The sequence below is a fragment of the Chiroxiphia lanceolata genome, chromosome 1 (genome assembly GCF_009829145.1).
Source record: "Chiroxiphia lanceolata isolate bChiLan1 chromosome 1, bChiLan1.pri, whole genome shotgun sequence".
NCBI lineage: Eukaryota > Metazoa > Chordata > Aves > Passeriformes > Pipridae > Chiroxiphia > Chiroxiphia lanceolata.
The window spans coordinates 126,926,167-126,951,009 of NC_045637.1; the positions used below are offsets into that span (position 1 = coordinate 126,926,167).

General features: G+C 37.0%; 1 protein-coding gene across 1 annotated transcript in view; it reads left to right on the forward strand.

Annotated features, from left to right (window-relative positions):
• The window catches only part of DGKB (diacylglycerol kinase beta), a 310,728-nt gene that overhangs the window by 214,147 nt on the left and 71,738 nt on the right, over positions 1–24,843 (forward strand). Inside the window, 1 exon segment of the mRNA XM_032699151.1 lies at positions 21,167–21,257. Coding sequence (XP_032555042.1) covers positions 21,167–21,257 — 91 coding nt within the window.

Sequence of the window (24,843 nt, forward strand, 5' to 3'; positions counted from 1 at the left end):
TCTTACCAGCTTTTTATGTATACTTTCATTAAACTTCAGTCAAGTAACATAAAACGAACTTCATGTGCCAGAAGCCCATGGCCAATCGGACTTGACACATGATGTCCCAGAGGGAGTATGAAGCCAGGACACTGCACTGCATTCAGCAGAGGCCTTAATGCCAAAGGAAACCATGCTAAAAGCTGTGTAAACTTTAGTCTCTTGAAAGCAAAAGCCTGCCACACGACCTGCACAAGCACCTTATTCCCAAGGTCATGTCATGTAACTGAGAAATTTTTTCAAAAGAGCAACATTAGCAAATTAAGAAGTCTCTCAAGTTCAACAGCTGTCTGCCTGCTCCCAGGTGAAGAATATCTCAAGGGAGTTGCAGGTTAGGTGCTTTTGTCCCTTTCCCCCATGGTTAAAATCACTTCCCCTGGCTACATCTCCCTCGGTGCCTTAAGGCTGTCAGGATGCGTTGTGCAAGTCTAGCTGGAGGGGTGACTGTCCTGCCAGCACCTAGGGGCACACTGCTGATCACTTAGAATAAATTCCACTCTCTGACATTCTCTAAGGACAGCAAATCAAAATAGGTATGTCTTGAAGTTGGGCTACTCATGAGGTCTTTGCACTAGAGAAAGTCTATTTACCTTCACTTTGAAATAATTTTCATCAGTTGTTACTGCTTCTGATAATGTTTTGGTTCTGTTGATGCCATGTTGTTTTATGTACATTGGTGAGACTCCTGGTTTTCTATTTTAACTGTAATACAAAACTTCCACTCGTATATGGATCAATTGAGAATGGTGATCAGCTCTGAACAATCAATCATTTACTTAAACACTTGGGTATGGGTAACTTTGGGAATCTTGTGACACCTCATCAGCAAAGCTCTGTAAAGAACTTGCCTTCCTGAGTCCTAGCAGTTGAGTAAAACATTGTGCTGTAGACCTGAGAGACAGCAGGAGCAGATGAGTGAGAATGTTTATATAGAGCTCATTTTCTTAACATAATCCCATTTTAAAATAACCAAATTGATTATTTTTTTTTTTTTGGCCCTCTGGCTAAAACCAAAGAAAAAAACCACTTTTACAAATGTGCATTATACAAAGGAAAGAACAGTGCTAAAATCAGACTTTCAAGAGTGTATTATACTAATGCCTTGAATGATCAAGACCGAGATCCTGACCTCATTGAAACACGTGAATTTTATTTTTTAATTAGCAGGATCAGATTTCATTCTAGATACAAGACGTTAGGGTGTAAGTTTCCTTACTAGTTATTAGGATATGAAAGTATTACAAATGCCTAAACTAATTATCAAACTATGCAGATCGTGAAGAGGATTTAGCTCCTGCACAAAACTAGCGCTAAATAGGAATGACATAAAGATACAAAACTGAACACAGAAGATATTGTATCAAAAAAATATCTTAAAGGGTTTAGTTTCTTAACAGCATCTAGGTTGCAGCACTTTTTAATGTAACAGGAGATTAAAAGTATATTGACTGGAAGGAGTCTATAATATGCTACATGAATGCCAAAATTAATTTTAAGTATATTTTGTTTCTAGTACTTTCATATAAACATGTTATGCAAAAAAAGTGTACAGTCTACACAGGCTAATCCATAGGTATAATTACTGTTATACATTTTTATGCCCAAAATGTTTGTACAGACTTAAGCAGTTATTTCTTACAGTGGAATGCAATGTCTTTGTCAGAGAGCTGTAAGAAAACATTGATAGCAAAGTTTTTGTCTTATAAAAACTGAAAGTGTGTTAAATAATACTTCAGAAATGTGAATAAGAGTTGTCTGGATTAATTGTTCTTAAAATAGCTAAGTGGAGGGTCAAATATCCGGAAAATAAAACTTTAGGTCATATGTGGAGAATTATGAACTTTTATTTTAGAGAACACTGACTCTGGAAAGGCCTAGGTAGTTCATGCCTGGTAATGAGTTGAACAGGAACTTTTGAGAGTGATTATGTGGCTTGAAGAGAAGATAAGGGCTTTGGCTTTATGAGCAAGGGAATGAGACTTACATGTAGGAGGGTCATTCTTTATAATTCATATGGTGTTCATGAGAATACTGCTGCGATGTTTCATGTAGTTCTAGTGCCTAGTCTTTAAAAAGAACATTGGCATTTGCAACGGTTTCTGAAATAGCTGCAAAAATTGTTAAAAGTTGGGAAAAAGCTATGAAACAGTTGAATATTTGTCATAAAACAGAGAAGATTAAATTCTGAGATCATCATAGCAAGCATGAGATGCTATGTATTTTTAAAATTGTAAAAGGTTGTTTAGTTTAGGAGATAAAGTATTAGAAGGCACAGAAGCTGAAAATAAGTAGATTTGTTCTAGGAATGAAGACTACAAATACTCATCAGTAGACATAATGAGCTGGTGAAAGAATTGTCTCACAAGTCAATGCCACTACAGTTCCCTGAGAACAAACATAATAAGGGGAACAGAATCCCACAATAACAATACCAAAAGCAAACAAATATCCCCTCCTACAATATCAGTTGCATCACTTGGGGATAATGTGAACCCCCAAGTCCTATGAAAAAGTAGAGAAGGTATTTATTTTTGATTTACATCTTGCATACTAAAATAGTAAGGACAAGAACCAACATCTATGAAGAATTTTGGAAGGACACCTTTTGGGATGCTTTTTCAGGCACTCCATTCTATGGCTTTGATCTCTTTGACTTGTCTTTCCACCAGACCTTACTCTCTGCCAAAGATTAGTGACATTCAGAAGACCTTAAGGCTCCATTTTTAGGGTGGATAAGCATTATTTCACACAATATTAATAGATATTTTCAAAGTGAGATGTACTTAGGGACTTAAGTTCTATTGATTTTCATTATAGTGCTGTGTGGAGTGATCCAAAAAAACTTCACCAAACCAAGTGGATTGCTTTAGAACAGAGCAGAGTTGTTAGAGAGAACATAAGGGGGGAACTCTGAGTGCTCTCCAGCTGTCACCTAGTGGTGACCCCAGTACCAACAGTAGCTCACCAGAGACCAAAGCTGCATCTTGGGAATTAGCACTGTCATAAAGTTCTGTTTTTCCTTCCGTACAGCACTGCTGTTTGGACTTAACCTCTGAATTTAGAAGATACATTTTAAGGATCAGTTCCTTAATCTTTATTTAGGACTATGTCAGCTCTCCTTTTGATTTGAAGACTGTCACTCAATTCAGGCAATTCTGAAAGAAAAAAAGAATGGTTACTTATTATAGGAACTATTGCTCTTCAAACCACTTGCCTGAATAGAGCCATAGCCCCCATCATTTTCCTGTTTCGTTCTTCCTAATAGTTCTTGAATTAGAGAAAAGAAGCTGTGGCAGTGTGGCAGTTGTGGCTGTGACTCTTATGTATATCTGTATAACCCATCTGAGGGCTGAGTATGAGGCTTTAGATAAAATGCAGCACATTCCCCAGCAGGCAGCAGTCTTCATGTGCATAATTTACAGTATGAATCTAGTCACAGCAACTAGTAAGTATGAAGTGGGGTTTTTTAAATACTCAGATCATCTAGAGAATAGTTACTAGTTTGTATTTTTTTTAAAAATGTTCAGTGTAAAAGCTGTAAAATTAATGGTTTATTTGTCATGCTGTGATAGACTGTATACCTTTATCGGAGAAAATATGTGTATGCAATAAAGCAGAGTGCTCAGATCAGAGACTGTAAGTCTTCCTGGCTGAGAGCAGAGCATAGGTTCTGTAATCCGACAGTAGAGCCTTTTAAAACTTCAGTGTTTAAAAATGAGAGAGCTTTCTTGTGCACTTCAGGTAGAGGAAAGAAAAACCATTTTAGTCCGGCAAACATCTGGTAGCTCAAGAATGAAAAAATGTACTGATTGGTTCTGACAGCTGCCTGCTTTGTAGTGGTATTTAACCAGAAATATTTGAAACAGATTGATATGAATAATGAAGGATTTCATGATGTATGACAGAAATAAACTTCACCACAATTTAACTCATTAACAAAGAAACAATGTTACATAAGGAAAACTCCTTATTTACTGTTTACCTCATTTGTGATATTTCATTTTTAATAACCTGACAACAAATAAGGTTTTTACAATAATTTTCTCCATCAGGTATTGCAAGTATTTCATTGTGAAATAGGTTGAATGGGATGTCATAGTCCTTTAGCTTTAACAAGTGCTGCTGATGGATGTGGTCCATTTAAATGTACAACAGAGAGCTGAACTAGATAATGAACTTATTATTACTCTCTGAGGATTACAGGTTAGTCCCAAAGGAGTGCAGTAAGCTAGAGAAAATCCATATCTACTGGCTAAACAATGGCCAGAAGGCTGACTGGAGATATTGATTTACTTTCTAGGCCATTTAGACCTTAATGGTGGAGAAAAGCTGAAGTGCTGTTTACTTTTCTGCCAGAATCGACCAAACAACCAGTCCATTTTTTAAAGACTTTTGATTGATTTCGCTTAGAGGAATTAGAGGTGATTTATTTTTAAGCTGAAAGCAACTCGTAAATATCTCCCACTACACAGGTTCCATGAGAGTAAATGTTAAGTGGAAATGCTTACTGAGAAATACTTTGCTGCAAATCAATATGAGCAGGTAATACTCCTTGATAGGAACAGTCAGGTGTTGGACACCTTTTCAAGAGTGGTCGAGCCTCTGTTTGTGCTCTGTGAGACACAGAGCTTTTAAGAGACTTAACTTTTGCGAGTGGGTATGAATCTGATTGCTCGGCTGAATTTGTGCCAGCTGTACCCTGATGACTTAGAAAAGGGCCATGGCTCTGGGAGTGTAAGTGGTGCTCAAGGTCAGTAGTGAGCAGCTTTAATATTTGATTGGATGAAAACAGTAATTTGTCATGTGACAATTGCCCATGGTACTTCATACTCACAGCAATATCTAGCTCTAAGGAACAACTTAGAGAAAAAGCAAGCTAAGATGCTGGAACCTAGTATTTTCAAAATTAGGCAGGCTTTAAGAAAGAGCTTTAAGAAATATTTCTGAGCATACTACCATATAATGACATACAGCTAAATAAAGAAAATAATATGATTGCTATTTCCTAGAAATAGCCTGTCTGTGAAAAGCTGTATGTTTACACAAATGACTGTTAGGTGTATTAGGATTGTATATGTAAAAAATGTGGTACCAAAATGATTCTTTGGCATGTTGTCATGGAACTTACAAGAGTAGAGCTGATATGTTAGTAATATTCCTACTTAGAGATAAAGCCACAGTTTTACACGATTATCAACACATAGTCTATAATTACTACTTAGGAAAATTCTGCAGGAATATTTTTTGAAGTCCACTTGCAAAGATAAGACCTCTTCTCAGAAAGCATTGCACAGTTCTGCCTTAACACAATAGTCTCTGTTTATTGGAAACAGCACTGTTTTCACTAAACAGGCTTGGCTTTTTCCCTCCTCCCCAACCCCATCTCTGAAGGAAGACTTGGTTAATATGTTGCTTATATCTTAACATAGAAACCTGTACCTGTTACCTGAAAGTTACTAGAATTACAGTCAGCTCCAGAGATCCTACAAGAATGTGCAAATATGCATCTTTTAAATCTGAAAGTTATATTTCAAATCCTACATGTGTCTTTTGCTACCTCTCCTACGAGTTAAATCCTCCACAGAGACATTAGATTCAGCCTCGGCACCATACTACACAGCTGAAAACTGATGGGAAGAAGAAATATTCAAGTATTTTCCCATTCTGTGGGAAAGACCCTAACAACAAAGATTGCATTACTGTAAGAGTCACTAGGACTTTGTTTCAAATTGTGCAACAACAATAATTTTACTGCCCCTTGGAGCTTGTAGACTGATGCAGAGGAACTAGAGAAAAGCTAAGAATTTCAGTGTATAATTCCTTCTAGTTCTGCAGTCTACATTAAGATGAAAAATGGTGGATTCATGTGTGTTCTCCACTGAAAAACTGAAAAAGTTTGATACACCCTGGGTTTCTTTAGAGTATGTCTTTTGTAGTCAGCACACTAAGTTTTAACTTAGTAAAAATGTACAACATGCTTTTGTGAAGTCCCAAACAGAAAATTTTAGAGACTGCTTCATACATGGTTTTTCTGGTTTTTTTTGTTAAGGTTTGAAAAAGTTCCCTTGACCTTTCTCAGATGAATATTGTAGACCTATATTTTATGGTTCTTATTACTTTTCTTCAGTCTTAGAAAGTTTATGGCAGAATACATTTTGCAGACCTGTTTTAGATGCTAGGCTTATATGCTTTAATACACTCTTAAGATTTGTTTTTTCAAAAGAAAGCCAAGCCTTCAAGCTAACTGCTGTGAACTTTATGCAACTACAAGTGTCAGTAGAAGTGTTACCTGCAGTTCTCAAGTAACTGTGGTGAACGCTGTGATGCAGCATTTTTATGTGCTGATAATTTGTATTTCCTTACTGAGTATTCACAGTTCATCTGTGCATGGATGTTAACAAAAGCTGTGCAGCTGATGTTTTCTGCATGTCAAATAAGATGAAGAGACAAAAAAATGCCAGTTTAATATAAGCTTTGTTTGTTTGTTTTGACAGGTTTTTTTGTTGTTGTTACTTTTTAAATTTAATCTATAGAATAATTGGAACAAATTATACACTGGATGTATTTTAACTTTCATTTAAGAGTTGGTTATTTGGCTTAGTTTAGATCACTTAGAAAAATATTATGTCACTTAAAATTATGAATTGTAGTCCAAATTCTGTAAATTTGAAGAAATCAGATCAGTGCTTCCAAATGACAGTATCCTCATTTACCATATTTGATTTCCTTGTGAAATTTAAGTCTTAAAGTATTGCTTGCTGACTTTACAGCAAAGAATCATTGTTTCTATGAATTTCAGGAGCTGAAAAGCAGTGAGTAAGGATGAGAATAAGAAATCTAAATCTGGGGGGTGGTGGGGGTGGTGGGGTTTTTTTTGGTTTGTTTTTTTCTCCTTGCAAGTGAAATGCATTAAGAAAGAAAACAACAGCTGGTAACATGGAGCTGTGAGAGCTTTTAAAAAGCTGGGGTGAAGTAATGATTAGAAATGCAATATGGAGCTGTAGTATAAGAAGTGAAACTGAAGACACTGAACTAGACAAATATAATTTAGGCAGAAGCACGGGTCTAATTACTAGACTTGATAGTTTAGAATTATCACCCATAAAGGTTGATTCCTCACCAACTCTCTGGCTGCAGAAAAGAATCCTACCAGACACTGGTACTAAATTTACAATTCCTATAGCATATGATTATCAAAAAATTAGAAAGGGAGATTTCTTAAAGTGATCTTTGTGTGTATTCCTGTATGAAGGGGCTATATAGACTTCTCTGAAGTGAAATGTATATAATCACAAACATATTCCATAAAAGAAACACAGGGAACCATTTTACAGGTTTACTTTAAGTATGCTTTTGAAAAATTAATCAATTTCTTCTTGTTTGTATATATTTTGAATTTTAATGGAGCACAGGGATTAAAGAATAAGTGCTCTCACTACAGCCATATAATAAGTGAAACAATGACATGCTGGGTATATAACTGTTATTTGCTGATAATCCAACAAGATTTTTGGAGGAATGGTCCTTGGTCACATAGCTTTGTATACAGGAGCAAAACTGCTATACTCTTTCTAGATGTACTCTTCTAAATTTTTATTTTGAAGGGTGAGATGGTAAGTAATTATAGTAGTAGAATTTATTATTTATACAGCTATCATGTGCATTTTCAATGTTAAGTCCTGGTTTCTACTAAGTAAAGGCCTTCTCTCACACTAAAATTGTATTCTGAAGTCTCTGCACATTTACAGAACAGCATTTTTAACCACAGCTGATGACTGCTTTAGTCTTCAGGGGAAAAAAGTTGCCTAAAAATATAGACTCACAAATACAATATTAAGTGTAATATTTTCAGGTTTTAAGAAAATCAGTGGCCTTTTAAAAACGACACTCATCCCATTCTAATCTATAAAATAGAAAGGAATGTACTGTTGTTTAATAATGATGAACTTTCATTTCACAAAGAGAATAAAGCTTGCCACGTATTTCACCTGCCTGTTCTCTCCTGAATGGTCTGCACCTCAGAACTGGAAGCTGTGCTGTAACACTTCTGTAGGAAAGCAGGTAGCAGAGTGACCACGCGTTAAGCGGGACAGCTTAATATCTTTATTGATGATCTGGATGAGGGGATTGAGTCCACCATTAGCAAATTTGCAGATGACGCCAAGCTGGGAGGGAGTGTTGATCTGCTGGAATGCAGGAGGGCTCTGCAGAGGGACCTGGACAAGCTGGAGAAATGGTCTGATTCCAGTGAGATGAAGTTCAACAAGGCCAAGTGCCAGGTCCTGCACTTTGACCACAACAACCCCAGGCAGCACTACAGGCTGGGGACAGAATGCCTGGAGAGCAGCCAGGCAGAAAGGGACCTGGGAGTTTGGATTGACAGGAAGCTGAACATGAGCCAGCAGTGTGCCCAGGTGGCCAAGAAGGCCAATGGCATCCTGGCCTGGATCAGGAACGGTGTGGCCAGCAGGACCAGGGAAGTGATTCTTCCTCTATACTCAGAGCTGGTGAGGCCACACCTTGAGTACTGTGTCCATTTCTGGGCCCCTCAGTTCAGGAAGGATATTGAGGTGCTGGAGCAGGTCCAGAGAAGAGCAACAAGGCTGGTGAAGGGACTTGAGCACAAGTCCTGTGAGGAGAGGCTGAGGGAGCTGGGGTTGTTCAGCCTGGAGAAGAGGAGGCTCAGGGGAGACCTCATCACTCTCTACAACTCCCTGAAAGGAGGTTGTAGCCAGGTGGCGGTTGGTCAATTCTCCCAGGCAACCAGCAGTAGGGCAAGAGGGCACAAGCTTAAGCTCTACTAGGGGAGGTTTAGGTTGGATATTAGGCAGAAATTTTTTACAGAGAGAGGAATTAGGCATTGGAATGGGCTGCCCTGGGAAGTGGTGGATTCACCGTCCCTGGAGGTTTTTAAGATGAGACTGGATGTGGCACTTAGTGCCATGGTCTAGTAACCACAGCAGTGTTGAATCAAGGGCTGGACTTGATGATCTTAGAGGTCCTTTGCAACCCAGTTGATTCTATGATTCTATGATTCTTTTGCATTTAAGGTGCTACAGGGAACACAGGTGGACTGGGTTCAGATCTTGGGTGCATCTATGGTTCTAAGTTACCTAGGTTCTAAAAGCCCTAGGTATAATGGTGCTTAGATGTATTGTCCTACCTAAATACTTGCAAGGATATATTTTGTAAATTCTTTTTTAGCAAGTAAAATGAGAAATAATGAGACTTCATTTATCTTGAAGGATTTGGGGGAAGGATGGTCTACTATCTAGGTGACATGTTTTGAAACAAGATGAGTTTTCAGTTTGAGATTAGACAGCTTACTGTAGGACTCATTTGATTGGTTATTTCTTTTTTTATTTTTTTTTTAATTTTCACTTAATCTTCTCATTGTGGCTTACTTGGGAATGGCATAAAGCATAGTATTTCAAGCATTTTAAGGGAATGGGAGGATTTATTTGGCAAGAATTGAATAGCAGTATTGAGATACTTCAGTTTTTCAGTGAGAGTTAAAATATTGGGTAGAGAAAAATATTTAATTACATATCATCACCTACTTTACAGGTAAACAAAACTGGTTTGTTTGGTTTTTTTGTGAAACAAAGCTACAGTTGTGCATGTGAAGCAGCCAATAAGGAGTTGCTCCTTCAAACCTGTCCCTGAGCCTCTGAACTGTCTTAATAATGGTCTCATTAATATAAGTACTGCTCAGTGTCGTGTCTGCTTTTGCATATCCATATTAGTGGGTAAGGGAAAGGAAATTTTTTTTATTTATCTGACATAATAACTCAAGATGAGTTGAGGAGGTCTGTGTCCTTACTCTGAGATAGTAGATCTATTATAACATATATGGAAAGGGCTTTTTTTCTTCTTTTTTAAGGAACTTCATTGGTTCTTGAGTATGATCGAAGCTGGTAAATGTGGAACTGTTTATGGACTTTATTTTTGTTCATGATGAAAAATCTCTTGAGATTAATGAGTCATTGGTGCCTCAGCATCTGCTCCCAAGACTGTGGAATTTGAGAAAGAAACTGAGGAGAAATATGAGGATAAAAATAAGTAAAATGTTAAGAGCAGAAATCTTCATAATAGTGAATGGACATAAAAGATTCAAAAAATGTAACAGGGATGTTCATTTAGTGGAGCAAAATGACAGATTAAGTCACAGATATAATGAAGACACTTTTTTAGTAAGTATTTTGAGAAACTAAACTGTGTTTTTTTGGTCTTACTAATAAATTTGTTAAAACAAAAGTGTTCTAAAGCAAGCATCAGAATTCCTTATTTAAAAGAGATATTACTGTTACAAATTAGAAACAGTACCCTCTTACATGGAGGAATATCTTGTAAGCTATGTCAAGTATCACACTGTTTTATGGTAGCTAGGTTTTATATCAGGTACTGTAGGTTAAACAGTAATTTGTCACAGTTGAGTATACCACTTTTCTGTAACTTGGGAGTAATATTTTTCTTTTTTCCTCATGAACATCCTGTTTCATGTTGGCACAAAACAGATGCAACCTAAGGCACATCTCAAAAGTCATGAGTTCCCCCTGCATTATAGCACCTAGCATGTGGTCCAAAGATCTTAACATTTTTGGGATATGTTGCTTATATTTCAATATGGGCATTTTTATTTGTATTTTAGGATAAGATTCTCCTCTGTATACATGTTAGTTAGTAGGCTTCTCTGTTGGAATCTATAATGTAAAGAGTGTGTGTAAGAAAGGCATCATGGTTAATCCAACAAGAACAGATTTCATAGCTAATAAGTGAAGATTGTGGCTTATGGATATGATTATTAACCTGGTGTTGCTCTTGTTTTTGTTTTTTTTTTTTCTGGTTACCCCAGCAAAGGGAGCACTTTCAGTTGAATTCATTGCACCTTTTTGCACCTTTTATCTGCAAATATACAGACAACAGATGATGTTTGGGAACATCAGCACCTGGCTTGAGTGTGTGAACTGGTATTGATAGCTGGACTATCTGTACAAATATTTTATCCAAATGGATAATTTGAGCCTGAGATAAGAAGTGGTTTCCTCTCTCCCCCTCCACACTATTTCCTTCGAGGAGAGGAAAGCTTCATTCAGCTATTTGTGAGCCCAAGACTCTGTCCTTGAGAACTAATCACTGTTTGTAAAATTAGAATTATTTTTTATTTTCCTCTATGCATCACTTCAAATTTATCTGCATTAAATGTCATCTATATTTTTATACCTCATCCACTAAGTTGCATGGCCCTTTTGCAACTCTTTATGAGTTGTGTTTAGTACTGAAAGTGGTTTGAGTGAGCAAGGTGTCCAGGAGTGGATTCTCGGCCAGATGTGAGAGCATAGCTGAGGGCAGGACTAGAACTGAAAGGGCAAGGGGGAAAAATGGGAGTTAAAAAATGGAATGAACTGCAGACAGTTTTGAGAAAATTGGGCAGAGAGCTGGAGAAGGGGGGCAAGCAGACAGGCAGCAGAGATGGCAGCCCAGCTGCATGCAGATCAGTGAGCTATAGTGCAAAACTCTGTTATAAAGCATGAGAGAAAAATGGAGTCAAATGCAGCATTGCAGCAGTAGAACTAATAAATGTCAGGGAGAATGATCTCCCAGTGTTACTTAGTGTTATAAGCGTTTATGGTGTAGCTTTTCAACTATGGGTGGTATCATTTTATGATAATATGAAAATTTTATTTATTGTGTAAAACTAGAAGTGTTCTATCAGGATTTTAACTTTTCTTCACTTATCTATACAATCTCTGCTTATGCTTTGTACCATAGGAGATTAACACTTAGATTTTCCAGAAGAACAGTTGGTAATGGAAAAAAAAAAAGAAAAAATTGACAAAGATATCTCTATTAAAATCATGCCAGTCACACATAAATCTCTTATGGATGTGCATCTCCACTGGCTATTTCCTTACCTTTGCATATGATTCATTACAAAGCAGAACAGGAATTATATGATTGTTAAGACAGAAGTAGAAAGAAAAGAAGAACATTAGAAAAAGTCATACATTCTTATTAATATATATTATGTGCTGCAATGAAATCATTTTACCTAAGTATAAAATTACCTAGATAATAGATTTATGAACTGTAAGAAAAGATGGAAAATATGTTGTCTGTTGAAAACTTCTGTGAGAGACTTGATAAAAATATTCTTTATATTGAATGTACAATGCATTAAAATTTTTATCAACCAAAGTTTTATTTTATCAGATATTGAGTATTTATTTAATTAGATAAAATACAATGTATCCACCTATTTTTATTACCATATAATTATATTAACATATAATATGCTATAAATTTTTACTTCACAGAATCACAGGATCAGTTAGGTTGGAAAAGACCTCTGAAATCATCAAGTCCAACTTGTAATCAAACATCACCATGCCAACTAGACCATGGCACTATGCCATATTCGGTCACTCCTTAAACACCTCAAGCACAGTGACTCCACCACTCCCCTGGGCAGCCTATTCCAATGTCTAATCACCCTTTACTTGAAGAAATTCTTCCTAATGCCCAACCTACACTGTCCCTGGAACAGCTTACAACTATGTCCCCTTGTCCTGTTGCTGGTTGCCTGGGAGAACAAGCCAACTCCCACCTGGCTACAACCTCCCTTTAGGTGGCTGTAGAGAGTGATAAGATCACCCTGAGCCTCCTCTTTTCCAGGCTAAACAACCCCAGCTCTCTCAGCTACTCCTCATAGGACTTACGCTAGACTCTTCACCAGCCACATTTGCCCTTCTCTGGACTTGCCCCAGCACCTCAGTGTCTTTCCTGTAGAGAGGGGCCCAGAACTGGAGACAGTACTCAAGTTGAGGCCTCACCAGTGCCAAGTACAGGGGAAGAATCACTTCTCTTGTCCTGCTGACCACACTGTTCCTGATACGGGCCAGGATGCCACTGGCATTCTTGGCCACCTGGGCACACTTGTGGTTCATGTTCAGTTGGCTGTCAATCAGCGCCCCTGGTCCTTTTCCACTGGGCTGCTTTCCAGCCATTCTTCCCCTAGCCTGTCGCACTCCATGGGGTTGTTGTGGCCAAAGTACAGGACCCGGCACTTGTTTTATTGAACCTCATACCACTGCATTTGGCCCATCTATCCAGCCTGTCCAGGTCTCTCTGCAGAGGCTTCCTACCCTCCAGCAGATTGACACTTTCCCCCAACTTGATGTCATCTGCAAATTTGCTAAACTCAATCCCCTCATCCAGATCATCAATAAAGATATGAAACAGGACTGGGCCCAACATTTACCCCTGAGGACACCACTAATGACCATGTGCCAACTGAATGCGGCACCATTCAGCACCGCTCTCTAGGCCTGACCATCCAACCAGTTCTTAATCCAGCAAAGAGTACCTGTCACTTGCTCTTGAATGTATATCTTACAGGCTGGGAGTCATTAAACCAAAAGCAGAAATTTCAAACAGACCTTAATATACTTATTTTTCCAGACAGACTTTTATTTTCCCCATACATACCGTTTTCATATCACTTCATGATGTAAGTGGCCACAAACTCTGAATTAAAATCATAGAATGGTTTGGGTTGATAAGTACCACCTAGTTTCAACCCCTCTGCCATGGTCAGGGACAACTTTCACTAGACCATGTTGCTCAAAACATCATCCAACCTGGCCTTAAACACTTCCAGGAACAGGGCATCCACAACTTCTCTGTGCATCCTCTTCTGGTGTCTCACTGCCTTCATCAAAAAGAATTCTTCTTTATGTTTCCTGTAAATGTAACCTCCTTGAATTTGATAGAATCATAAATAATAATAAACCTTCCATAGAGCTAGATTATTCCCAGCTGTATACTTCATGGAGTTTTACCCTCTTCTCCAAAGTCTCTGGTACTATCCACTGTCAGTGACAGAACATTAGAACAGATGTTCAGCTTTTTTGCCCAGCATGGCATTTCCTATACTCCTAGTTTCATTTTTAGGCCTTATTATCTGTATTTTCAGACTTAAAAATATGTGGTTTTACTTGTATCTCCTTTTAAGATTATTTTTTTTTCTTTCCTTCCGTATTTTATCATCATACTTTTTTCAGCTTTACAGAACTTCAATGCATTTTGAAATTAGGTTCCTACCTTTCCTCATTCTTCTCTTTCTTGATTCCTCTATTTTCCCTGATTATAATCTCCTCTTTTTTCACATATACTTGTCAGCCCCTTTTTCCTCTTGCACTGTGCACAGTTTCTCCTCTTTGGAAATGCATCTCCATTTCAGCACATTTTTCTGGTATTTTTGGTTCCCTGCAGAGGTGGTTCTACATGTTGTTCCACATTTACTTGGAGCAGAAGACAAAAGAGTGAAAAAGGAACAAAAGGGAGAAAAGGAGGTAGAGAGACCTGTTCCTTTTAAGTACATAACCTGAACCTAAGGGTCTGAGCACCTTCCAGACATATAGTGGATGAAATTATAAGCACCCACTCTATATGGCTTCTTTTCTAGTATTTTTTTTTCCTGCCTTAGAATTACTTTCTCTTTTAAATTCATTACATTCTGTACATTGTTGTTCATGAATGCTGCCCTTAGAATGGGAGCTATAAGTTTATGATATAGATTGAGATCAACTCTTGACACTCACTGACAGAGAAACAGTATTTCTGCAACAAATTGGAATAGCTTTAAAAAAATGTCTTTAGAAGGCAGTGCTTAGAGATTATATTCTGGGAAAGGATATACTTGCTGGGGGAATTCAAGTTCTGCTTGTCCGTGAGCAGACATTCTTGCACAGATTTGTGGTAGAGATTGCTTCCTGTCAGTGGACCTTTCAAGGAATTTACCTTGGAAGAATGAAGAATTATAGTACTTTCATGGGTAAAAAATCTCTATATTTAATGTAGCTTAAAGGATAAAAGTTGACAGAAATAGAGACAAAAATTTCTTGTTTTACTGCCATATGAGAATATTGAAAATAAAGCCTTCCCAGAATCTATTTCCAAGTGGTCATAATATAGTTAAATTCTGTATGTATTTTCATGCAGACAGCTAGAGACATACTCTTGATACAAGGCCATCCTTATGCTAAAATTAAAATCTCTTCTCAGAAAGTGTAGCTGTATTAAAACAGTTCAAAGTGTAAGCACACTTAATATAAGCAAATATAGATGTTTTTCTCCAGTCATTTTCAAAAATGGCCAAAGTATTTCAGCTGAAATTTTATAAAAATTACAGTTGAAAATTTTCTGATGTAGAATTTTTTATCTGAAGTCACTGAAGCTTGACACTGTGCATTAAAGTGGAAATAAATCTAATAAATATAATAAATTACAGAGGATTCTATGAGGCCTTGAAAACAGCATATGGGCCTACATACCGGGTCCAAAGCCCTCTATTCAGCGCAGATGGCCAAATGCTTCTGACAGATAAAACCTCCATTCTGAATTGATGGTCTGAACACTTTCAGACTCTCTTCAGTACTAGCTGTGTAGTTCAAGAGTCAGTAATTTTAATACATTACACAACAACCAGTGAAGAATGAATTGGATATTGTCCCTGCTATGGGAGAAACTCTTAAGGCCATACAGCAGGTGAAAACTGGTGAGGTAGCTGGGGTTGATGGAATTCCACCTGAAGTCTGGAAACATGGGGGCCAAGCACTCCATGCTAAATTTCACGAGTTTGTGGTGCGCTGTTGGGAACGAGGCGTACTATCATCAGATCTTTGTGATGCAGTCATTATCACCTTGTATAAGAAGAAAGAAGATAAATCAGACTGTTCAAAGTATTGAGGTATTACTGTGTTCTCCGTTGCTGACAAAATCCTGGCAAGGATACTTTTGAACAGACTAATACCCACTGTAGCAGAAGGAATTCTACCTGAAAGCCAATGTGGTTTCAGAGCCAACAGGAGTACCACAGACATGGTATTTGTTCTCAGACAACTGCAAGAGAAGTGTAGGGAACAGAACAAAGGTCTCTATGTAACCTTTGTTGATCTCACCAAGGCTTTTGATACTGTGAGCAGAAAAGGTCTATGGCAGATTTTGGAACGTTTAGGATGTCCCCCCAAGTTCCTTAAAATGATTGTCTCACTTCATGAGGATCAGCACGGCCAAGTCAGATATGGCGATGCACTTTCCTGAGTCCTTTCTAATATCCAATGGTGTGAAACAAGGCTGTGTTCTTGCACCAACCCTATTCAAAATCTTTTTCAGCATGGTGCTCCAAAGGGCCATGGGAGACCTTGATGATGATGATGATGGTGTCTATGTTCAATATCATACTGATGGAAGCCTATTCAACCTAAGGTGACTGAAGGCCCACACTAAGACCTTAAATCATGTTGTCCAGGAGCTGCTTTACGCTGATGACAACACCCTCATCACTCACACAGAAGCAGCTCTGCAGCGTTAAACATCCTGCTTTGCTAAGGCTGCTGAGCTTTTTGGGCTGGAAGTCAGCTTAAAGAAGGCAGAAGTCTTCTATCAACCTGCACCTCAAGAAGTCTTCCATCATCCCCATATCACCATTGGCCAATCAGAGCCCAAATCAGTCCAGCAGTTTAATTACCTAGGTAGCCTCATCTCCTCAGACGGTAAGATTGATGGAGAGATAGACAACAGGTTAGCAAAGGCATATAGTGCTTTCAGAAAGCTTCATAAAAGAGTTTGGCGAAATAAACACCTAAAGAAAAGTACGAAGGTCAGTGTTTACAGAGCCATAGTGCTGTCTACTCTTTTATATGGTTCCGAATCATGGGTCATTTACTGCCACCACCTGTGACTCCTAGAACACTTCCATCAACGCTGTCTCCGTACAATCCTAAACATCCACTGGTCAGATTATGTGACCAGTACGTCTGTTCTAGAATAGGCAGCAGTTACAAGCATTGAGGCCATGTTGCTGAGAACACAGCTGCGCTGGGCAGGGCACATTTTCAGGATGGAGGACCACTGCCTCCCTAAGATCTTGCTTTATGGTGAACTTGCCACCAGCTGCCGCAAGAGAGGAGCCCCAAAGAGGAGATACAAGGACTCCCTGAAACAACATCTCAGCCTTGGCCACATTGATCTTCATCACTGGTCTACTCTGGCCTCCAGTCGGGAGACCTGGACACACACCATCTCTAACGCTGCTGCTTCCTTTGAGAATGCACGCAGGATCACTCTCGAGGAGAAAAGACAATGCAGAAAGAATCGTGTCTTGCTGATACTATCCAAGGAGTCTTTCTGCTGTGCCTTTTGCAATCGGACATGTCTGTCTCCCATTGGCCTCTTTAGCCACCAGCGCACTTGTAGCAGATGTGGGTAGAACCCTTCCCAAATCTTTGTTCGCGAAGCCTAGCCGTGATGAAATAGTAAATATAAGAAGTGTAAGTAGGATGTGGTAGAAAGTGTGACAAACTTAAAAATATAGCAATAAGCTCTTGCCCGAAGTGTAGACCTTTAATGTCAGAATATGAATTTGTTATTTAACTTTAAAGTACTCCTCTTTTTATTGTTATGACCTTTTATTAGCAGCCTATAACTGGTCTATTGTTATGCATGTTCTGACAGAGTATGCATACTGCAATGAAGTATAGATGCTCTTCAGGTGTTGAATAAAGTATTTACTATTTCCATATTTAGATACAGGACAATTTTTCAATGACATGCCTTTTAATTGCTTAATCAGAAAGGTTATATAAAATAGTTTTAGCAGTAGGGGGGTTTCTGATTAACTGATAATGGAGCAAAACCGTATTACAGACTATTTTGATTATTTTGCCTTGATTACCAAATATTAGTCTGATCTTTTTCAAAAAACGTATCCAAGTTTCTAAGTCTGATATTTATCCACAGTATAGAAATGCTGTAAGAAATTGCAGTGTTTACCTCTCTATACTGTCTTGAGAATTTGCTTCATCCCTGTTAAAGAAGGTCATTCCACTTATCAGAAAACTGACCAATACCTGAAGATGTGGAACACTCCCAGCATAAAAGGTGTTTAGTTTCTCAAAGTACGGTTTTGTTTTGTTGTTCGTACATCCATAGGCTGTGTATCTTGACATATTTTAATACAATAACAAGATTAGATAGATCAGCTTTTAATCATGATTGAGGTTTTATTTATACTGTATTTTCAAACATAAAGTTGTTTAAGAATTTCACTAAGCACTTTGAAGCTTGGGGAAAAAAACCCTTTTTTGTAAAATAGTCTATTCTCTTTGCTATTCCAACAAAACCAGTGTTGTAAAGAAAAGTACTACTGTATAGCACTTTTTTTTTTTTAAGTGAAACAAACTTCAACTTTTTCTGGTCATGTCTTATTAAAAGTTGAAATCATCAGCTCCTCTAGGAGTGAGAGGAAATATACATGACAGCAGCCTGTGACTCCGTTTCTTACAGTTTTAATGGGGCAAAATTGTCATTAAACGTGTTTGTTTACCAACCTAAAATTTACTTATACCATTGTGAAAGAAATTAGAATGACCTTAAGAGCAGTTCATTAATCTTCTAAATGGATTCTTCTACTGTTTGTTGCTGTCTTGATAAGAAGATGAGCTTCACCTGTTTGAAAGAGGAATGCAAGTGGAAGATACAGATTTAGAGGGTTTTTTTTAAATTATTAGAAAAAATATAGTATTTACTAGAATAATAAGACTTGTCTTGCTTGTAGAAACTTTAGTATAATTTCTCTGGATTTCTTTATTCAACTCTGTTTTGTATCTGTACGAAAAGTTCCAATACAATTTCCTGTCCAATAAAAGATACAGTGCATTTGAATAAAAACATGGAATCTAATCTATTTCATGGCTTGTAAAGGAAGTTGGTAAATCCTTTTGAAAATGAAGAATAAAATTATTTGTATCGACATCTATCTTTGTACTTGAAAAGTTGTCAAGTTGTCTTTCTATGCTTAAAAACAGAGATATAGTCAACTCAAGAATGGAGCATAGGCGCACAAGACTACATTTTTTAGCCTAATAGAATCTTATGGCTGTATTACAATTACAAGAAATACATCTACCATCAAAACCTCACCTGATATATTTCCCTTATCTTCTGTCATATGATCCTACAAGTTTTAGATCTGTAGATCTAGATTTTTCTAGTAATCCTTGAGTGCATTGACAATGATGAGTTTTGTATTCCTGAACTCAAAGTACTTGAATTTGACACCATATTCTGAATGGCTCTAAAATATATGCCTACTTTAACTGTTTAAATCAAAGAGTTTGTTATATAGAGTGCTAATAAGTGAGTCAATTTAAAGCAGTCTCTTCAATAAAGAAAAAGAAAAGATACTTCATTTGGGATAAAAGTCACTGAATCACAAGAGGAAAGGCTATCAAAGGAGAAGATTCAAAGGCTTGTTACTCAATAACAGGATCAAATAAAAAAATTTTATTTTTATGAATATTTACATCAAGGTTTTAGTGTTGGAATTTTTTTCATTATTCATTGTCCCTGCGTGGAAAGTAGCAGGAAAATAGCTGCATCCAGATTTTCCAGAGGGATCCAATGGAAATTCAGGACTTGATTCACATTTGTTTGGAAACTAAAAGATTCTGAATTTCTTCATGTACATTGACACAAATAGAGCACTTGATCCCAGGTCAGTATTTCAGTGTGATAACTAGTCTGCAGGTATAGAAGGAACATACATCAGATTACTTCCATTCATGGATTCGTGAAATATGGATGCTGAATCTGGCCTGAACATTTCTGTTGTTGGAACTCCTTTGAGAATATGCCATTTAGCCCAGAGCAGGTTCTCAAAAATTGTTTCCTAACACTTTGAGATTTTCTGCATAAAAACCTTTGACAATTCCTGTAACTTTTTTCATTAGAAATGTACCAGTTCCTTATTATTCTTCTCTCCCCACTCTCTGTAGGCTGCCAGGTTGGACACCCATACACCCTTCTCATATTGCACCAGGAATTGCTGGCTCTTGTGCCAGCAAGTTTCTGGAACTGGCTGGTACAATAATGCTCCTCCCTTTGTAATTCTAAGAGTCATTAAGTGGACTGTAAGAACGACTAAGTAGACTTGTATGTGTAATTTGAAATAAGTACTAGGTAGGGTTTGTACTTCTGCTGACGTGTTTTACAGTCGTCTACATCTGTGTTTCAATCTTCTGCACTTCTAAGTCATGCAGACTCAGTCATTTTCAAGTTACAAGCACTCTGTGCTGTGCCTGTGTCAGGAAATAGTTTATAAAGTTGGAGAAACTGAGTTCATATCTGATTCTTAAGTGTGAATAATGAATTCTTATTCAATGTATTTTGTTGTTGTTGCTCTTTTTTAGCTGCTTTTCTTTTGTTGCAAAATAATAGTTACTCATGAGAGTTAAAAAAAGTACACATACTTATTTGAAATGGTGCTATTTGCGTCCTGATTGTATTTAACAGTATGCAGTAAATCTGGTAAAATAGAAGTGCAGTCTTTATGTATTTAAGAAGGAAAAAAGTGTAAATTCTGCCTACTATCGTGATAAACTCAGCAATTTACTAGTTTTAAATACAGTTTTATTTTCTTGTAGAAACTGTTAATGATCTTCAAGATGCAGGTCTCACTGCCCATTTAAAATGTCTCTGTGAGCGAATTACCTGATAATACAGCTCTTCTACTGCAAAATATCTAAAGATTATTAGATCTGGAATTTTTATTTTCTTCTAATAACTCATCTGTCATCATGCACAGTAAAGGCATTTGCCTTTACTTTTATCTAACTTAAGGCAAGCTACATTTTTGTCTTACCTCTTCTTCATGATTGGCTTGCCCTTGCACATTCTACTACTCTGCAGGATAGAGATGTTAACTGTGAATCAGAAATCATATTGTAGGTGTAAGGCATAAAATAAAATCGATACATTTTTCTGAGCCATGTCACTGGTTAAGTGATAAAAAATATTCTGATAGTCACTGAAAAAGAAAAGTCAAAGGTACATTTGAACCTGTCAGTTCAACACATTCCTGTTATCCCTTTAGGGGATATCATACAACTTGACACCAACATTTAAGCTTTGAAAATTATGAGCTCATCTATTTAAAATGGGATGTCACATGTTCCCAAGCCTTTGCCATTACTTATAATGGAAGACAGGATGATCACTTTTGTCACACATTGATAGTGAATAAGATCTTTCTTTTTTTCTTTTCTTTTTTTTTTTCTTGTTTCAGAATGAAGAACAAATTTTGGTATTTTGAATTTGGCACTTCGGAAACTTTCTCAGCCACCTGTAAGAAGCTGCATGAATCTGTAGAAATAGAAGTAAGAAACTAATTGTTGCCTTTATCCTTGAAATGTCACTAGTTTGGCTGAAATGCAGGGAACAAGGGTACAGAGTGCCTGAATCCAGTAAGGCAAAGGAGTGCACATCCTTTCGACCCTATATTCCAAAATATTATTTTTATCGTGTCTATTTGTAGTGTAGCCCTGAACACTGGAACAAAGTTCAGTTTGATGATTAGTGAAGTCTTAATACAGTAGACAAGGTCAAGAGGTGAAGTATAGCATTAGAAATCAATAGGGAGTGTGGCTAGGTCAGATGGAAAAATGAAAGACAGTTGGAGGGAGTGAGAGCTGCTGCAGGATTAAAATAAAAAAAAAAAATCTTATTATTTCCAGGTCCCAAGATTTTATAACCTTTAAAACTCAATTCCCTAAAATTGTACTTACTTTCCTGAATAAAGGTTAAAGAATATATGTATTTTTTTGAATCATTCCCCTTCATTAAATAGCTTTTCTCTCTGCACAAGGGGTCATCTTTCCATTATACATTGAACATTAACTGAAAAGACACAGAATAGTTACAGACAAAATAGGAATTTAAAATAATGTGCCACTGCCACTTTGATGGCTGATGGAATAAGTGGCTGTATTACATAAAATCTTTGGGGGATTGATGTTTATAAATAAGTACATGAAAAATGTGAAATGAGTGAAAGTACAAACTTGAGAATTTAAGTTAAATAATGAAATCATTTCTCAGGAGTTTTATGGTGCTTTTCCTTTCCAATAGTAATGAGGAACTGCACGTGTCAATGGAGTATTTGTATAGTAGCGTGAGGCACTCAGAGAGGTATGGTGAGAGCTGTGAGAGTCTGGTCAAAGCCTCCTGAAAGGTGAAGTCTGAAATGATCTGAAGAGACCATGAATCTGGTAGCAGAACAGTAGCAAAGGGTACTGAGACTGAACTGTAAGACCTGCAGTGCTAGATTTGCCTGTTATCCTGTTATGTTTCTTCTTAAAGTGGAAACATGCTCCTCACAAGTTGGATTAAAATATAATAAAAACAAAACAAAACATCAACCAGAAGCCCTAGAAAAAAAAAATCCCCCTTGATTCCCAAGACAGTGCTTCACAAACGTGCATTTGGGGAAACAGTATGTGAAAAATATTTCATTAGTTATTGGAAGAAATGCTTACTGGTTTGATTAGATTTGAATGTACTGCAAGTTAAATGTACCTTTTGATTAAATTCAAATTGATGAGGAGGCTTTCCCAATAAAATATTAACATCTGGTGAAAATCATACATATCCTGATACATACTAAGAGGTGAACTTATATAATTGTAACCATTGAAAGGGTGATTTAATGTTGACATCCCAAAGCAGACAAGTAGGTATATGAGTTTGTGGTGCTGCTGATACCAGTTGTATAGTTATTACCAATTCATGTCAATAACTATTATTACCAAGATAGTGTTACATTGCCAGTATATGAGACGTTTGTTAATATTCACTTCATCTATCCTGGTCATTATCATTAGTCCTACAATTAGGAACAAAAAGTATAGTTTCCAAAAGTTTACAGGAAGTGGTAGGAGGTAGTTATCTACAGATTTATTTACAATGAATAAATTACAATGCATGCCAATATTCTTGTTTGAACATTATCAACATTTGGAAGTAGCACTGTTTTAATGTAATTTTTAACCTGCTGCCCCTTACTTGGGGATGTCACTGTAAATGAGAGCTTGATATATGAGACCATATTTCACTCAATATAATGCACAAAGAATGTGTTTGCTATACAGCCAAATTTTGAATTAACGAAGCCTAGGAAGATTAAGGTTGTGTATCTCTGAGCTTTGAGACAGTGATCAAACGTTGTATGGGCAAATATTTGTTCAACCTTATATTTGATTTCTAATCTAATTAAGATTGGTTTTCCTTGACTCATGTTGTGCATGTTTTCTTCTGTGTAAGTGTGAAATGCAGAACGAAATTGGACACAAGTCTTATGTTATCCAGAGTAAGATGTGGTTTTGTTTCCAAACTGGGATCCAAGAAGTTGAGGAGAGAAACATAGGTTCTAAAGGGAAAGAAACTAAAATGGGAAAAAAGAAACAAACAAACTAGGACAAAATTAAGTATTTATTTTTAATAATAATGTGTCAGTAAACAAGGCTGATGATTTTACAGTTTAAAGAAGTTGCACTTTATTTCTGCTTCAGTAAAAAAGAAGGGTATGTGAAAGGTATTTAATGAGAGTAGGTAGAGATGAAGTGTAAGTGGGGATGAGATGGATCATACCTGCAACACTGTAAAAGCATTGTCAGACCAGTGTAAACCTTCTATACCACCTGGTATTAATGGGTGAGGGAAAGGAGTTTAAAATGTTCACATACTCTGGCATTACATTGCCCTTGGTTACACAGCAAAGCCTTAATCTCAGCTCTTTTCAGGCATAGATATGGATATTCTCAACTTAGAGATGGTCTGAAAATGTTTGATATAATAAATAAAGTATAAATAATAATATCAAAAAAGTGACTGAGGCCAGGAAAGAAGGCAAAAAAGAACTAAAAGAGATGGATTTTCTTTCTGATCTAGGTAGGCATGCTCCACATTTTAAAAGCATGCTTTTATTTTTAACAGCATCGTTGCATTATTTGAAATTTAAAAAAAAAAAGGAAACGAAAAGGATCAGAACACATCTATGTTTTGTTGTTGTAGTATATGAATGTGTTAGGACAAAACAGAGCTACCTGTAGCGCAAACTTCGTGTCCGTATATGAACAAAAGAAAGGCTTCTTTTCTAATTCAGAAAGTTGCTCATCACTCTGGGACTCTGAGGCCTCATCACATAATTGTGTTAGTGTACTACCTGCTGTGCTCAATATTGAGTGAAAATGGAAGCTAGACCCCGCGCCATTCTATTTCACAATTCGTCTTTTATTTAAATAATTCCAGTCAGTTTGGGGGACGCCAGACCTTTATAAATTAACAGCAGGGAAATACCAAAGGTGTCAGATTGCATATTTATCATCTTTCTCGTGTAATACTTAAATATGTATTAAGAAGTGACTGACATAAATTAGGCAGATTTCAGAAGCCACAGGCCGTGGCTTGTAGAGGACCCCCTTCTGCTTGACATTTCATCCTTGTCAAAGATCAAATTATTTTAATTTAGGCTGCAAATTATAAGAAATGAAGACTTCTTTGTGGGAATTCCCTGTGGTAATCTGACTTTTGTTGTTACTGCTGCTTGTCAGTGTGCAAAAGATATAATATGCATGCAAATAAGGTTAAAAAATATGTACTATCTAATTATCCAGCCAGTACATTCCACTTGAAGACAGTGGGAGGCCTGACACACAGTATGTGTTTGATTCATTGAGGCCTGCAGGGTATTTACACAAGATTACTTTTAATTATGAAATTAATATCTGTTTATCTAGAATGTATAGCAGTAAGTGAGCATACACATGAGCAGAATTTTTAGCAAAATAAATCGTCTTAGTATTTAATACATATAAAATATAGAGGGCAGCCACAAATTTGCTTCCAGAAATCACAGTGAAGTCCTATACCTTTTTTCTTGTAAGAAAAGTGTGATTAAAAAGTTAC